This window comes from Zingiber officinale, chromosome 4A, assembly GCF_018446385.1.
Source record: "Zingiber officinale cultivar Zhangliang chromosome 4A, Zo_v1.1, whole genome shotgun sequence".
Lineage (NCBI taxonomy): Eukaryota > Viridiplantae > Streptophyta > Magnoliopsida > Zingiberales > Zingiberaceae > Zingiber > Zingiber officinale.
In genome coordinates, this window is record NC_055992.1 from 128,131,456 (window position 1) to 128,147,861 (window position 16,406).

Consider the following 16,406-nt stretch of genomic DNA (forward strand, 5'->3'; position numbering starts at 1 on the left):
GGAGGAGGCCGGCGAAGAGGGGAGGGCGAGGCGAAGCGGAACGGCCAGCAGGTCGAGATCGAGAGAGCTTGAGGCTCTAGGCGTCGGCGATTGCGGCCCGAAAAGTCTAAATATTGTGAGAAGTCCTTCCAGATTCGTCTTCTAAGTCCTTCCTCATCTGCATCTGCTTCTAGGCGGCGTTGAACTTATCTGAGCTCGTCGGATCGGAGAGAGAAGTTCAGTTTTTTTTAGACCAATCTCAATTTCGACGATCTGAACACTGCTGATGAGGAAGGGCCGCGCGCATGTGGGGCGGCCGGCGGCAGCCGCGCCGACGGCGGTGGAGATACGGTTCCGTGGCGTGAGAAAGCGGCCGTGGGGCCGGTTCGCGGCGGAGATCCGCGACCCGTTGAAGAAGACGAGGGTCTGGCTCGGCACCTTTGATTCTGCCGAGGACGCCGCCCGAGCTTACGATGCTGCGGCCCTGGCCCTACGAGGTCCCAAGGCCAGGACTAATTTCCCCTCCTCCGCGTCCACTTTCCTAATTCCGCCTCTCCTCCCCTTGACGGCTTCCGGTCATTTCCCTTATCATCACCAGCATCACCAACCTTCGCCCCCTGCTCCGCGGCCGGCCTCTAGCAGCCACAGCAGCACCGTGGAGTCCTTCAGCGGGCCGAGGCTGCCCCCCTCCGCGTTTCCCATCCGAGCGAGGCAATCAATGAGCAAGCGACAGGCCAAACCCCCTCCTCCACCGCGCGTGCTGAACGGCGACGGTGATTTCCACAGCGACTGTGGATCCTCCCCCATCGTAGATGATGACGTCGGCGACGTCGTATCATGTTGTCGGAAGGCGCTGCCCTTTGATCTCAACCTCCTTCCTGACGAAGACTTCCAGGACACAGTTCTCCACCTCTGATGTGCGTTCTGTCCGCCGAGAGAAGATACCAAATAGATTAAAAAATTGTTTTTTTTTCTTCTCTCCTTATGATTTCCCATATCTTCTTTCACAAATACATTCGACTTAGGTTTTAATACCTAGATCTAAATGTACGGGGTTGGATTTGAGGTGTGATAGCAATTATGAGGGGTAGGATTATGGATCGGGTAGTATTTTGAGACCAGATTTGAGGTTTGTCTTGGATCTGTTGCTCTTGTTTTCATTATTCAATGTACAAACAAATCTCTATTCAATTAAGAGAAAAAAAAAATTGAAGAAGAATCTAACTTTAGCTTGTTTTTCCCAATAGTTTGATGTTTTTCTCCTCAAGTTTCATGTTCTTCTTCAAGTCTATGCCTCCGTGGAACGGTTGAAGAATATTTTATTTATCTGAATCATGTCATGAGAAGCCCCATGAAAGATGCTCATGATCGGAACCCATTGATGATTATGAACTCCCAAGTCCATTGATGTTTATCTGCATTCGGTGTTGGGAGTATATAGATTTGGAATTTGCTTCATTGCTTCAAGGATAATCGACTTCATCTCCTATCACTAAATATTTACTTTCTATTGGATTGGCATAGTTTGTGAGAAAGCTTATATTTGTTTGTTTTAACTTGCGGAAGATTTTGCCATCCGTGTTTCTTGTGCTGTATTAGAGCTAATATTAATTGCTTAGCTGATCAACTGTTTGTTCAAGTATTTGGAATCTAGACACCTCTAAGACATCCTTTTCATTGTTCCTCATTTTCCTGTGTTCTTGTTCATTGTCTGCTATGATTAAGGTTAATAGCATGCTGCTCTGGTTCAATATACTCCAGGAATCACATTTTGTAGTGCTCCTTTATCGTCTCCTTTTATCACACTTCTAAAATTGCTAGTTGCTTGTTCCTCTATATGACACTTTACTTTGATCTGGTTATTTGTTGTTAAATAAAACTGCATAACTGATGTGATACTTTGGGTTATGCTCCACTGCTTTACTCATTAGAAGTTGTCTTGCTATTTTCTAAATTGGCTTTCTCCATTAACTATTTGACAAAACAACTTGAGATTAGCATCAGAGGTGACAATTTGAGAATTCACATCTCTATGTGGTGTAGATTGAGTTGCATACTTTTACAAGACAATTCAATGTACAGTGGGCACAATCTTTCTTGCTTCTAATTTTGTGTTTTTGGATCCTGACCAGTACAGTTTGTACTCTAATGATTGATAGGCTGATATCACCATGGTCAACTTTGCTTTGCTGTTGAATATGCTTTTTTTTTTCCATTTGATTATTACACATCCATTTGACTCTGGTGGTATTTTATGTTGATTGCTTATGTTTAATTGGATTTATTGTTTTTGGCATTTAATTTAGTCTTATATTGATTACAATAGGTTTCAACATTACCATTAGACCTTACAATTTGATGTGCCAAATGTCATTGTTATCAATCCATAAATCTATTACTGGATATATAATGTATCTATATCTACTTGTGAACTAAAACAAACCCCAATCAGTATTTAATTTTGATTTATTGAAATATTTACCTTGGCAATTTGCTTATTCTAGTTTTCCTTTTTTTTGGCTATTTGAAATAGAAGTTATCGCTTGCTTTTTCTTCTGTCTATTGTGTTGTGGTGTTAAGAATATGGCATAATATGATTCTACTATGAATGCTATTGCAATGCTTTTCTTTTGTAAAATTCTATCACTTACAGACTCAGATCTCTCTTTTTCGGTTCATTCAACCAAGACCCGCGTGCGATAGGCTTCAACTGAGGTATGTTAAACACCTTTCAATTTTCAGCTGCTTGCTTTATTCCCAACTCATTACCTAAATCTTTCCTAACCTTTCAGAGCTCCTGCTGACAATAGAAAATAAAACTGGTATGTGTTAGTCTCTTTAGGCATTTATGTGGTTTCGTATTCCCTGTAAGTATCGCAAGCAACCCCTAATCTGGTGATGTGCTCGTATCTCAGTATCAACTTTAGGTGGTGTGCGAGTCTTTTCCAGTTTGCGAAGCAAAGTCGATGCAGTGGTTAGACCAAACTCTTGACTGGTTTATAGCAATCGAGGTAAATTCGCTTATGGTTGGTTTAGAAAGGAAAAAAGTTGTGGTGGTTAAGAAAGTGTTAGGACCAAAAGTAGCTAGAGGGGGGGGTGAATAGCTCGTCGCGTGCTCGTTGCTCGGTGTTGCTTGTTTCTTCTTGGATGTGCAGCGGAAAATACAGAAACAAACACAAAACGCTAACACTAGGATTTTACTTGGTATCCACCTCACAAGAGGTGACTAATCCAAGGATCCACACCAACGCACACACCCTCCACTATGAATAACACTCCTTTATGGTAACTACCAAAGGCGGAGAAGCCCTACAACACTCTCAATACAAGAAGAAGAAAGGGAAATACAAGTTAAGCAAAAGCTTACAAGATGTGCAGTAAAAACCCTAACCCTAACTTCTTCCTCTTGCAATAGATCCGCCTCTTGACTTGGAAAGCCTCCAAGAACCTTCAAGAACTGGCGATCACGTGCTTGTAGAGAGCTGTGGAGGAGCCGGAATGAATCGAGAAGAGCTCGTAAAGAGATGCCGAAGACCACGCTCGCATGCGGCTTTAAACCCGACGCAACGGTCGGCGATCGATTCGAATGTTCCGAATCGATCGGAGGTTTGAATCGATCCACGGATCGATTCGGGCACTCAATCGATCGGCGGATCGATCCACGGATCGATCCGGCGCTTATCACGCCGAAGATCGCCCGATCGATCGGCCGATCGATCGGGACCTCGGATCGATCCACGGATCGATCCGGGATCGTCACTGGAAGAACTGGATCGATCCACCGATCGATCCACGATCGATCGATCCACGGATCGATCCAAAGAGGCTTTTGCCCAAAACCAAGTCCCAAACCTCCCTAACCAACATCCGGTCAACCTTGACTGTTGGTACATCATGCCTCGCATCCGGTCACCCTTGACCTGCCAGACTCCCCACCAAGTGTCCGGTCAATCCTTTGACCCACTTGACTTTTCTCGTCGTGCCAAGTATCCGGTCACTCCATTGACCTACTTGACTTCCACCAGATGTCCGTCAACCTTGACCCATCTGGACTTCCTTCCTTGCCAAGTATCCAACAATCCTTCGACCTACTTGGACTTCCCAACACCGGATGTCCGATCATCCTCGATCCATCTGGATTTCCTTCCTTGCCAAGTATCCAATCAATCCCTTTGACCTACTTGGACTTCCCAACACCGGATGTCCGATCATCCTCGATCCATCTGGATTTCCCTCTTGCCAAGTATCCAACAATCCTTTGACCTACTTGGACTTCCCAACACGGATGTCCGATCATCCTTGATCCATCTGGATTTTCCCTTGCCTGGCTTCACTCACCAGGACTTTCACCTAGCTTCACTCACTAGGGTTTTCCATCTGCCTAGCTTCACTCACTAGGACTTTCCATCTGCCTAGCTTCACTCACTAGGACTTTCACCTGGCTTCACTCACCAGGATTTCCATCTGCCTAGCTTCACTCACTAGGACTTCCTTCTCCCTGGCCTCACCCACCAGGACTCCTCTTCTGCCTTGCTTCACTCACCAGGACTTTCATACCGCCTAGCTTCACTCACTAGGACTTTCCATCTGCCTAGCTTCACTCACTAGGACTTTCACCTGGCTTCACTCACCAGGATTTTCACCTGGCTTCACTCACCAGGATTTCCTTCTGCCTAGCTTCACTCACTAGGACTTTCGCCTGGCTTCACTCACCAGGATTTCCTTCTGCCTAGCTTCACTCACTAGGACTTTCCAGTCAAGTATCCAGTCACTCCCTTGACCTACTTGACTCTTCTTCAATCAATATCTTATTGTCAAACATCTAAACCCAAACCAAGACTCAGCTTGGTTACCCAGGTCAACCTTGACCTGAGGGATATTGCACCAACAATCTCCCCCTTTTTGATGTTTGACAATACCACAATAACACTTACAATCCCATATGTAAGTTAGGCTAATCCCATAGCCTCCTTCTTCATGCCACTAGGTAATGAAAGTATAAATTAAGCTCTTCATTCTCCTCCTAAGAGGGCAAACTCCCTCTAGGTAATGAAAGCCTAACTTACTCCCTTTCATAAGTCCTTTCATTCTCCCCCTATGACCTTCCCATAGGTAATGAAGGACTAAGCTTAACCATACATTCTCCCCCTATTGGCACACATCAACCCATCGTTGGACACACATCAACCTATGCTCCAATTCTGGGCACTCTTCAACAAATCCATTTGTTGAAGACTCTCCCCCTGAAGAGTTGCTCATCGTTGTTCACAACATCACTCGTTGTGATCAACACGATAATGAAGGTCTCATACCCTTCATTTATCCTTAACTTCTCCCTCAATGTAGACAACTACCCAACCTTGAGCATTATCTACCACTTGAGTGTCCACTTGAAATAATGAGGATATCCACTCCCCATTTCTCCCCATTTCAAGTTTAAATGCTCAACCTTGAGCAAGTTCGCAACAGAAGGTTAACCACCTTCCAAGGTTCATGAAAAGTAATTTTTATGTCTTTAAAGAGTCCCTCCCCCTAAAGACATGGTGGTAACTTCTGTCATTGCACCAACAATGACTTGGAATCCCTAAACCTTTAGGAAACCCAAATATAGAAGTTTTGAGGTTCAAATATTCAAAATTTGAAACAACCTCAACCTAAACTTCTACTTAGTCTTCGTTAACCAATCCATCCTTGTTTTCAACATGAAAACACCCTTTGTATGTATACAAATGTATTTAAGGGGTTTGGAATGGTTACCTAGACTCGAAGAGGTTCAAAGATGCTGAAATCAGGCCTTCCCAGCCAAAATCAGCAACTTGGATCGATTGGAGTTGGGTTCCAATCGATTGAACCTTTCTGAATCGATCCACTGATCGATTCAGACTCCCTGGATCGATCGGCTGATCGATCCAGCGAGCTTCTGCTCGCGGGAATTTCCGTTTGAATCGATCCATGGATCGATTCATGGAACTCCAATCGATCCATGGATCGATCGGAGCTCTGATAGTTGCTGAAATTCCTTTTCAGTCAACTTCAGAAACCCCTAGAAAATTCTACAAAAATCCAAAAATTATGAAATTTCGTGTAGACATTATTTAGGGCATACTTAATCATGGAAAAATAGTTTTCTATGAAAATACATCATATTTTCAAAGATTGACACAAACTTGAAAACTTGCAAAACTTTAGTGTTTTTCTTCAAGTTTGTGTCTAACTATTCAATGGTGATTACTATCAAAAGATAGCCTTCACCAAGGTTTTCCAAAACCATTTTAAAAACATTTTCAAAACCAATATCCCATCATGTTCCTTGGGCATAATGCACATGACTTGTACATTAGCTTTCCCAATGATGGGAAAACACATAACTATGTGTTTTGATGAACCTAAAACTCAAAAGAATGCACTAAATCAACATCTTGAGTTTTGTTCATCATCCTAACATCTCACTTGTATCTAATGTGCACTGAAACACATACAAGTCATCTTATAGGTCTTTGTGAGATGTAAGATTTTGGTTTTGCCCTATTCTAGGGATCATGCATATCTATCTAGGCATTTTGAGAGGTAGACATCCACAAAGGATGTTACTTGTTGATTTACTTGTTTAACAAATGTCACTTATTTAACTAATGCCATATGTCCTTAATTTTTAAGGAAATAAACATAATGCATGATAATGTTATGGCATACATCAAAATAAAATAGCTTTCAAAAGAAAGATTCCTATAACTACATGATGTATGTATGGCATGACATGGTATTTTTGTATTTTTCATGATAAGTCATGAATGCAAAATACAAATAAGATAAAATATGATGTCATGGCATATTATGAGCAAACAATCATGGCAAGGTTTAGCATAAATAAAATATACCTAGATTACCTATCTAAGTATCGTTAATCTTAGCTAATCCTAAAACTTAAACCCTAGATTGCCCAAAGTGCTTCAAGAGAGTGCCAAAACCTAAATGGGCATTTCTAATTCTCTTGATTAATTTATGCTAATTGAAATTAAGCTTATCCTCAAATGTTGGCATATTCCATTTTTCCACAAGAGTAGCACTTTAAAGTTAAGGCCCGGATTGCCTTAAATTTCCTAAGAACATACTAAAATCCCAACTTGGTAGCTCTTATGAATTTCCCAATATGTGCCTTTTAAGATTAAAATCAAATTTTCACCACTAGGCACATTTTACTCTTTCAAGGAGTAAATAATAGTTCCATTTCATTTTCAAAGGTTAACCAAACCTTGAAAATGCTCCTTGAGTGTCAATTTCCTCAAAGTTGGGTTAACTACCCTTCTAATTGGAGTTGACACTCTCTACCCATTTATGGGATAGAGAAGATGCTCCTAGAAACCCAACACCTATTGGTGCTCCTTGGATGCTCTAGGTACTCACTAGGGATAACTTCCCTAGATACCTTCCTAGTGACCTTGTTGGGCTTCTTAGAAGCCTTGGTCACATTTTCTAGGTCAACCCTAGGGATAGCCTCCCTTGTGACCTTGTTAGTGACTTTCTTAGACTTCTTAGAAGTCTTAGTCACTTTGGTTGCAAAAATACTCTTAGGGATGACTTCCCTAGTATTCTTGACTTGACCATTAAACCTAGGGTTTGTTCCATAACTATATGGAACCCTATGATAACTAGGCACATCCTTCTTAGCCTTTGGTTTGTATCCCAAACCTCTATGGCTATTTGATGGCTTTGACTTTCCTAGCCCTAGGTTTTGCTCATTTTGCCCTTTTAGGATATTTTCCATCCTTTTTAGGGTCTTTTCCATTTTATCAAGTCTTGATCTCAAGACTTGATTTTCTATCATTAAGTCCTTAGTTTTTGGTTTTCCATTAAGTTCATGAGCATTTTTGTTTCTAGGCTTGTAGCTACAATCCTTAGAGTTCTTGCCTAGACTTTTACCTACATTCCTAGCCTTAGGTGTAGTAGTTTTGGCATGTAGGGCCACATGCTTTTCCTTAAAGCCCTCATGCTTCCTATTCTTATGGTAAATCGCATTAAAATGATAAAAATTTGACCTAGCATGCTTTTTACCATATTGCAAAGGAATAGGCTCAATGAAAGTTACCTTCCTTTTTACCTTGGAGGCTCCCCTTGACTAGTGCCTCCTTGAGCCTTGACCACCTTTTTCCCCTTGGGGCATTGACTTCGGTAATGCCCTTTTTGTTGACACAAGAAGCACACAATGTGCTCCTTGCTCTTCTTTGTCCCGGGGGTGGTCACCTTGGGCTTCTCCTTGCCCTTTTGTGCCACTTGGCCCTTCTTCTTGGCCAAGTTGGGACACTTGCTCTTATAGTGCCCATGTTCCCTACACTCAAAACATATTATGTGATTTTTATTATTAATTGAAACATTTATACCTTTGCTTGTAGGGGTGGTATCTTTTTCTTTGGATCCGGAGGTAGAAGCTTCCTCTTGATCGGACCTTGATTCTCCTCCATTTGATTTTTCTTGACTTGTGGAGGTAGAAGCTTCTTCCTCCTCTTCTTCTCTTGACCCGGATGTAGAAGCTTCTTCTTCTTCTTGATCCGGTGTCACCAAGGATTGCTCCCCCTCAATCCTAGAGGTGAAGGTTTCATCATCTTGAATGTGAAACAAGGAGTATGCTCCCTCCTTGTTCCCTTCGTTGCATTCCCTTGAGGATGAAGCTTCTTGGATTTCCTCTTCTTCGGAGGTTGAGTATCTCTCAACTTCGGAGTCCTCCTCTTGGTCTTGCTCCAAAGAGTCACCCTCTTTGGATTCTTCATGATCTTGTACAGTGGAGGGGATCTCTTCATGAAGCTTGGCCAATTTGCTCCAAAACTCCTTGGCATCTTCGAACTCTCCAACTCGAGCCAAGATGTGGCTAGGCAATAAGTTGACCAGAAGTTTGGTCACTTTGTCATTTGCCTCGCCCCTTTGAATTTGCTCTGAGCTCCATCTGCTTTTCTTTAGAAGCTTGCCCTTGGAGTTTGTTGGAGCTTTGAAGCCTTCCATTAGAGCAAACCATTGCTCTATCTCCATCATAAGAAAATTTTCGATTCTTGATTTCCAAGAATCGAAACTTGTAGAAGTGTATGGTGGAGCCACCCTTGTATCAAATCCAAGTCCATCTTGGAATTGCATCTTGAAGTTGAGCTTGATAAAGTCTTGAACTTGAAGAATTTGCTCCAACTTCTTCACCCTCTAGCTTTTCTTGATATGCTTGACCCTTCCGGCGATGATTCCGGTGAAGAGCGGCCTTGCTCTGATACCACTTGTTAGGACCAAAAGTAGCTAGAGGGGGGGGGTGAATAGCTCGTCGCGTGCTCGTTGCTCGGTGTTGCTTGTTTCTTCTTGGATGTGCAGCGGAAAATACAGAAACAAACACAAAACGCTAACACTAGGATTTTACTTGGTATCCACCTCACAAGAGGTGACTAATCCAAGGATCCACACCAACGCACACACCCTCCACTATGAATAACACTCCTTTATGGTAACTACCAAAGGCGGAGAAGCCCTACAACACTCTCAATACAAGAAGAAGAAAGGGAAATACAAGTTAAGCAAAAGCTTACAAGATGTGCAGTAAAAACCCTAACCCTAACTTCTTCCTCTTGCAATAGATCCGCCTCTTGACTTGGAAAGCCTCCAAGAACCTTCAAGAACTGGCGATCACGTGCTTGTAGAGAGCTGTGGAGGAGCTGGAATGAACCTGAGAAGAGATCGTAAAGAGATACCGAAGACCACGCTCGCCTGCGGCTTTAAACCCGATGCAACGGTCGGATCCCGATCGATTCGAATGTTCTGAATCGATCGGGGCTGAATCGATCCACGGATCGATCTGAGAACGAACAGAGGACTCACCGGATCGAGCTAAAGCAATTTGTCTAATCGCTTAAGATATGATGATCGATCAGCCTGATCGATCCAACCCCTAACTTACAAACCAAGTCTAGGTTCTTGACCAAAATCCGGTCAACCATAACCTGTTGAGACTTCACATTGCCTAGCATCCGGTCAACCTTGACCTGCCGGGACTCTCCACCAAGTGTCTGGTCCATCCTTCGATCCACTGGACTTTCCTCCTCTGCCAAGTGTCCGGTCAACCTTGACCACTTGGACTTACTCATGCCAAGATCCGTCATCCATTGACCTACTTGACTTCCACCAGATGTCGGGTCAACCTTGACCCATCTGGACTTCCTCTGCCAAGTATCCAGTCAATCCTTCGACCTACTTGGACTTCCCAACACCGATGTCCGATCATCCTCGATCCATCGGATTTCCTTCCTTGCCAAGTATCCAACAATCCTTTGACCTACTTGGACTTCCCAACACCAGATGTCCGATCATCCTTGATCCATCTGGATTTCCTTCCTTGCCAAGTATCCAGTCAATCCTTTGACCTACTTGGACTTCCCAACACCAGATGTCCGATCATCCTTGATCCATCTGGATTTCCTTCCTTGCCTGGCTTCACTCACCAGGACTTTCACCTAGCTTCACTCACTAGGGTTTTCCATCTGCCTAGCTTCACTCACTAGGACTTTCCATCTGCCTAGCTTCACTCACTAGGACTTTCACCTGGCTTCACTCACCAGGATTTCCATCTGCCTAGCTTCACTCACTAGGACTTCCTTCTGCCTGGCTTCACTCACCAGGACTTTTCTTCTGCCTGGCTTCACTCACCAGGACTTTCCATCTGCCTAGCTTCACTCACTAGGACTTTCCATCTGCCTAGCTTCACTCACTAGGACTTTCACCTGGCTTCACTCACCAGGATTTTCACCTGGCTTCACTCACCAGGATTTCCTTCTGCCTAGCTTCACTCACTAGGACTTTCGCCTGGCTTCACTCATCAGGATTTCCTTCTGCCTAGCTTCACTCACTAGGACTTTCCAGTCAAGTATCCAGTCACTCCCTTGACCTACTTGACTCTTCTTCAATCAATATCTTATTGTCAAACATCTAAACCCAAACCAAGACTCAGCTTGGTTACCCAGGTCAACCTTGACCTGAGGGATATTGCACCAACAGAAAGCACTCACCCTTCCATCAAACTTTCATCTGTGTTGGTCATTCTACAATAATCCAAAAGATTATTTGATGAATGTGTTTGGTGTTAGGGAAAGCATGTAGGTGGAAGGTGCTAAGAATATGTAGGTTTTCTATGCTATTTTAATCTCTAGTTTAAGGGTTGGTTCGAAAGTAAGTAAATTTGAGAACATGATTTAGTTCCATCATGCATATACATTAATTATGGTGGTTGTATAGTCTTTTTCTAGTTTTATTTTAACCTTAATTATGTGGTTATAGGATAAGTCTCAAGTTCTTCAAAATAGGCTCCGAATTAGATGAATTGAGCGAGTGAGATGGACAAACTAGGCGACCGGATAGATTGAACTATAGTTTGTAGAATCACAGTTCAAATTATAGGATCGCACGATCAAGGACAGATTCATTTGGGGGTGGCCGCCCCCCTCAAGTTTGAGATACAAAAGGTGTAGGAGTATAAAAAATAAAACGTAAGCATACACTTTTTGTCTCTCAACATGAAAATCTTGGCTCTATTTTTACGCATGATCCTACAATCTAAAAGTAGTCAATCAATCCAAGAATGATTGGAATCATCCGTAGTACAATGATTTTATATATTTTGTTAAAGGTTATTTTGTTGGCCTTTAAATTGAATCGTTTTATTTTATTTTTTTACTTAAAGGCTCTGGATCCTAAAGATCCGATCCTACTAATCCGATCTTAATAGATTCGTCCTATCAATTTGATTTTGACCCAAATTGATCTAGCATAGAATATTGTTAAGGACGGTCAAGATGGGCTGGGGTGTGAATTAGTAGCAAAGAGGAGGACAAAACTGGTAAAGAGGAGTTGACCGTCGCCGATTGACCAATTATTTTGGCCAGGTCTTGGGAGAGCAAACAGTCAGGCTTCTAGGTCAACGAATATGAGCTGCGAGAAAGAGAGAGAGAAAAACTTTATATTTTCAAATTGCCATTTAAATATTTAAATATTGAAAAGTTAAAATTTTTAGGGGCGGAATAAAAAAAAATAGTGACAACACGAGGGCAAACTCTAGAAAAATAAGAAGATATGGGGCCTAATTGACGTTGACTTTTATTTATTAAGACAAGCGATTGATTTAGTCAGGCTAGTAAATCCAACGTGGTGGGCGTCCGCGTTGTCTCGGTCGCCAGCGCGTCGCCTGTCTCCGTGGCTGGCTTCGCCTTCTTCACGTTTTTTATTGAGGAAGAGAGGCGACGTCTTCGCCATTCGCTGGCCGCGCTCTGTCTCCCTTCTCATCTCCTTTTCGATCTACTAGGTTCCGTAACTTCCGAAAGCATCTCCTTGCTCGCGTCGTCATGGCTGTGAGTTGATTTTTTCGCCCAAATCTTTCTTGGTTTCGTCGTCTTGATTGCTGAATGATCGAAATTTATTTAATATTAAAAAAAAAAAAAATGGGAGCTGCGGGACTTTGGTCAGATAAATTGGGTGTTTGTTTGTTTGTTTGTTTGTTTGTTGCTAGGTTTTTGTTTTGGTCAGACTGCTCTTTAATGCTTGCAAGATCGTTCATTTATTCTTGTAGTTGTATGACTCCGCCACTTGGGTTTTCTTCGCTGAAGCTGGCTTTTTTATTTGCTTTAATGGTACAAGATGCTTCTTTCTGTGTTCAGATAAAAAAAAATAGTGCTTTTCTCTCTTATGATCTTCTACCTTTGTTTTTTAGTTTTAATATTGTGATCAGAAGTTCCTTCCTTTTTCTATAATTATTTAGTAACTTGTGCTTGAAACATTTAAAGCTCAAGCGTGGTAAGTTTATTCTAATTACTTTTCTCCGTCAAACTCTATAAACCACTTGATTCCTCTCAACCTGTTTGGAATCGATTCATAAAAGCAATAATAGAACTGCATCGACTGTTGAATTATTGATAATTAAAACATTAAAATTGTGTTTGCATTGATTGATCATGCAATTTCCATTGCTAGAGAACTTTAGTACATTAGATAAATGCACAAATAATTATTTTTGAGGAAAAGGAAGAAATACAAATCCAACAACTTTTGGGGGATTGAAGAAACCAACTCTTTGGACAACTTAAATTTGAATTCTCAATTTTCTATGATTTCAAATGTAGGAATTCATTATGGCCGTGAAATTGGAATTCCAGTTGCAGGCTGTGTTTAAATGCTTTTGTTTGTTTGTTTTTGTTTTATTTTGACATGTATTACTTTTTTATTCCTGCATAACACTTGAGAAGAATTTGCGGTATATATGAGGCCATGAGTTCACATTAGCATGGAAAATCATTGTCATTGATTTTTCTTTCTTTTGTAAGTTCATCTACTTGTGAATTTGCTTCCTTGTCTATTTTATGACAATGACATGCAGATTGATGATCTAGAGAACATATATTTAAATGGACTTGCTATCTTTGATTAGCTCAAAAAGTTGACTTTTTAACATACTTATCAGAACCAAACCAAAAAAATCCAACCAGAAAAGCTCTAGGTCAACTTGTTCAGTGGTCAAACCAATTGGTCAGATTTCGTTTTAGAGCCGGTAATCAATCCAGACAGCATAAGAACCAAAAATTGAGGATAGTACAAATAACTATTTTAAAAGTCTTAGAGAGTTGCATATAAACAAGCATTCTTTCATTTACTTTAATCTTAAAGCCAACAAAAGGAATTTGATGGAGGAACTTAGATGGTTGTGCTCTGCATCAAAGAAGAAGGCTTCAAAACAATTGATGTCTGACTGTAGGTAGCGACTGCAATGCAAGAATAGGACAACTAGAGTGAAGGGTGAATAAGATTGGAGGCCATTGCTTTGGGTGTTCTCGCCGGGCGGTGTGAGATGGCATCGATGTGGCTCCTTTGCTGTAAGAGTGAGAGGTAAGAGATATGAGGAAGAGAAGAGTTTGTAGCTCTAGGTGTTCACACTGACTACGGTGTGTGCAGTACTGGTGGATGACTATGTGCAAGATAAAAAAAACAGAATACGAGAGGGAGAGTAGTTGAGAAACAGAAATTTTGACTGACCATTAGGGTGCTACTTATAGAAACAAAACCAGGGCAGCTTTTATTTAAATGGTTGGTCTTACGGGATCAATAAAAACTGGCCAGTCTAACCTGTTTTTTCCCAGATTGGATGCACTTCCCAGCTCATCCACATATCTTTCAAATTGAGCATACCTGTTGCACTGTTCATTTTGTATGCTAATCTGCAGCTCTTCAATGCTTGAAGTGCTTTTGATTCATATACTTGGTATAGGAGGCAAAACTAGTGGCAAACCAGTAAATCCAATGCTATATCATTTTTATGGACTGACTAATTCATCACTCCTGATATCTTGCACTAGACCTTCCCACATTTTCAAAATATACTCAACTACTGTTGTTTTGAATTTTACAGCAACGTGGTGGACATGTACCGCGTTTTGGTGATTGGAACCAAAATGCTGCCTACACAACATATTTTGATTCGGCACGCAAGGGGAAAGCTCCTGGAGCAACCATTCTCAACCCAAATGATCCAGAGCAGATGGCAGAGCTCCACAGAGCTGGAGGTCAGCCTGTAGAGCCTCAATATCCCAATCAAGGCCACAGGGACAAACCGACAGAGTATGATGGGGCAAATCATCATCCGAGAACAAACTATGGCAGAGAAGAAAGGGAAGCTCCAACACAGTCTAGAAATACTAGCCAGCGATCTAATGTGGATCAGCAAGGTAGGAACCATGGAACTCATAGGAGCATGGAAGAAGCTGGTCAATTTCCTTCCCAATCACCAGTGACACAGAGGAGAGCAGCAAATGCTCTACAAGGAACAACTGTAAGATTTTTCCCTCGTATTCATGAGCTTTCATCCTAAAGTTAATAATATCATGCTAGTTCTTGTAAAAAAACTTATGACTGCTACCTTACATGATATTTTTTTCATTTTGTCAGTTGGAAAAGGATGTCTATATTTGCAGTCTAACAAATCATGTTATAGTCTAAGCTTGCTCTCATGATCAGGTTGGGCCAAGCGACAAAAAGAGCTAAACTATTAGTTTAGCATGGATATATCAATAGGGATTTACCAGTAACAAAGAGATAATAACATGGTTTCTGTTGCAAAGTTGATCATAAGCCAAAATCATTAACTTCATAATCTTTTCTTGCTCTTCATTTGATCCTCAATGCTTAATGACAACAGGGACGCCAAAGAGCCACAGCGATTCCCAAATTTGGAGACTGGGATGCACCGGATCCTAAATCAAATGGATACACAGTCATCTTCAACCAAGTTAAAGAAGATAGGAAGGCTGGCGCTGCAACTCACATTCCACCAATTTCCCCTCAGCCTGTACATCCACCAACATACCCGTCACACAGGCAAAAGAAGTCCTTCTGGAGCTGGGTAAGTTCTAAATTGTGCTACACTTTCATCTCGACAATTGATCTTATGTAAACCTATGGATCCTTTTGCAGCTCTGTCGATTCTTTCGTCCAAGGGCATCTAACTGATCAAATGAAGCCACATCAGGCGAGAAGATGGACGGTTCCTTAGTGTTTACTCATTCTTGTTTATGTACAGGATGATGCATATAAGCAAAGTATTAGATGGCCAATTTGTTTGATATGTTCAGTTTGTTGTTGCTATTTTGTGGATTCAAATAATCGAGGTTCTGTTCTCAGAGAGAGTGGAGTGATATAGTGAAACAAAGTGTAAGATTCATAAGAAAACTCATCTGTGTTCCTTATCTATTGATTAGTGTTCAATGTTCCTTTGTTCCTTTAATGACCCTTTCATGAGTCTTCCGTCTTCACCTGAGATTACAGCAGGGTTGACTTTGTTGGTAATTTAAACTGCTGTTGTTGACTTTTAGAGAAAGATTTGCAGAAAGGTGTTGATAAAAAAATGATTTAATTGCTGTTTTGCAACACTAGTGGATCCTTTGTGAGCACAACTAGATGCTTGAGTATGCACTCATTTTACAATTTACACCTCATATGTCCAAAAGTTATTTTATCTAATCGTAGATGGAAATCTTGGCCGTCAAAAATTACTTAAATGTATCGAAGCAACATCAATTCTAAGTGACATAAAACATATAAATTGAAGGAGAATATACAAAATTTTACAATTCAATTACCAGGGATAGGGATGATAATTTTTTTCTAATCTGGATCAAATTCGATATCCAATCCAAATGTAAAAAGGATACGGAGGGATTTTTTAAATCTAATTAAATAATCAGATATAAGGATTTTTAGATTTTGAGTATCAAGACAAGATAGATAGATATATATAGAGTAGAACTAATATGTTGCGCGACTCACGCTGTACTATGCATGATTTTTACTGTAATAGATTTTTTTTTTTAATCTAATGTAGAGTACCTCTATTAGATTTAAACATTAAATATATATTGTAGTAGATA

The 16,406-nt window shown here is 41.2% G+C and overlaps 2 protein-coding genes across 2 annotated transcripts; both read left to right on the forward strand.

The window, feature by feature from the left end:
* Positions 1-1,208, forward strand: LOC121971118 (ethylene-responsive transcription factor 3-like). The gene has a single exon (XM_042522244.1). It carries the CDS (start codon positions 266-268, stop codon positions 893-895), a length of 630 nt encoding a protein of 209 aa, XP_042378178.1. The 5' UTR covers positions 1-265; the 3' UTR covers positions 896-1,208.
* Positions 1,209-12,190: 10,982 nt separating this feature from the next.
* Positions 12,191-15,768, forward strand: LOC121971119 (RPM1-interacting protein 4-like). Its single transcript, XM_042522245.1, has 4 exons — positions 12,191-12,344; positions 14,393-14,812; positions 15,179-15,382; positions 15,454-15,768. Exons 1-4 carry the CDS (start codon positions 12,339-12,341, stop codon positions 15,487-15,489), a joined length of 666 nt encoding a protein of 221 aa, XP_042378179.1. The 5' UTR covers positions 12,191-12,338; the 3' UTR covers positions 15,490-15,768.
* The last annotated feature ends 638 nt before the right edge of the window (positions 15,769-16,406 follow it).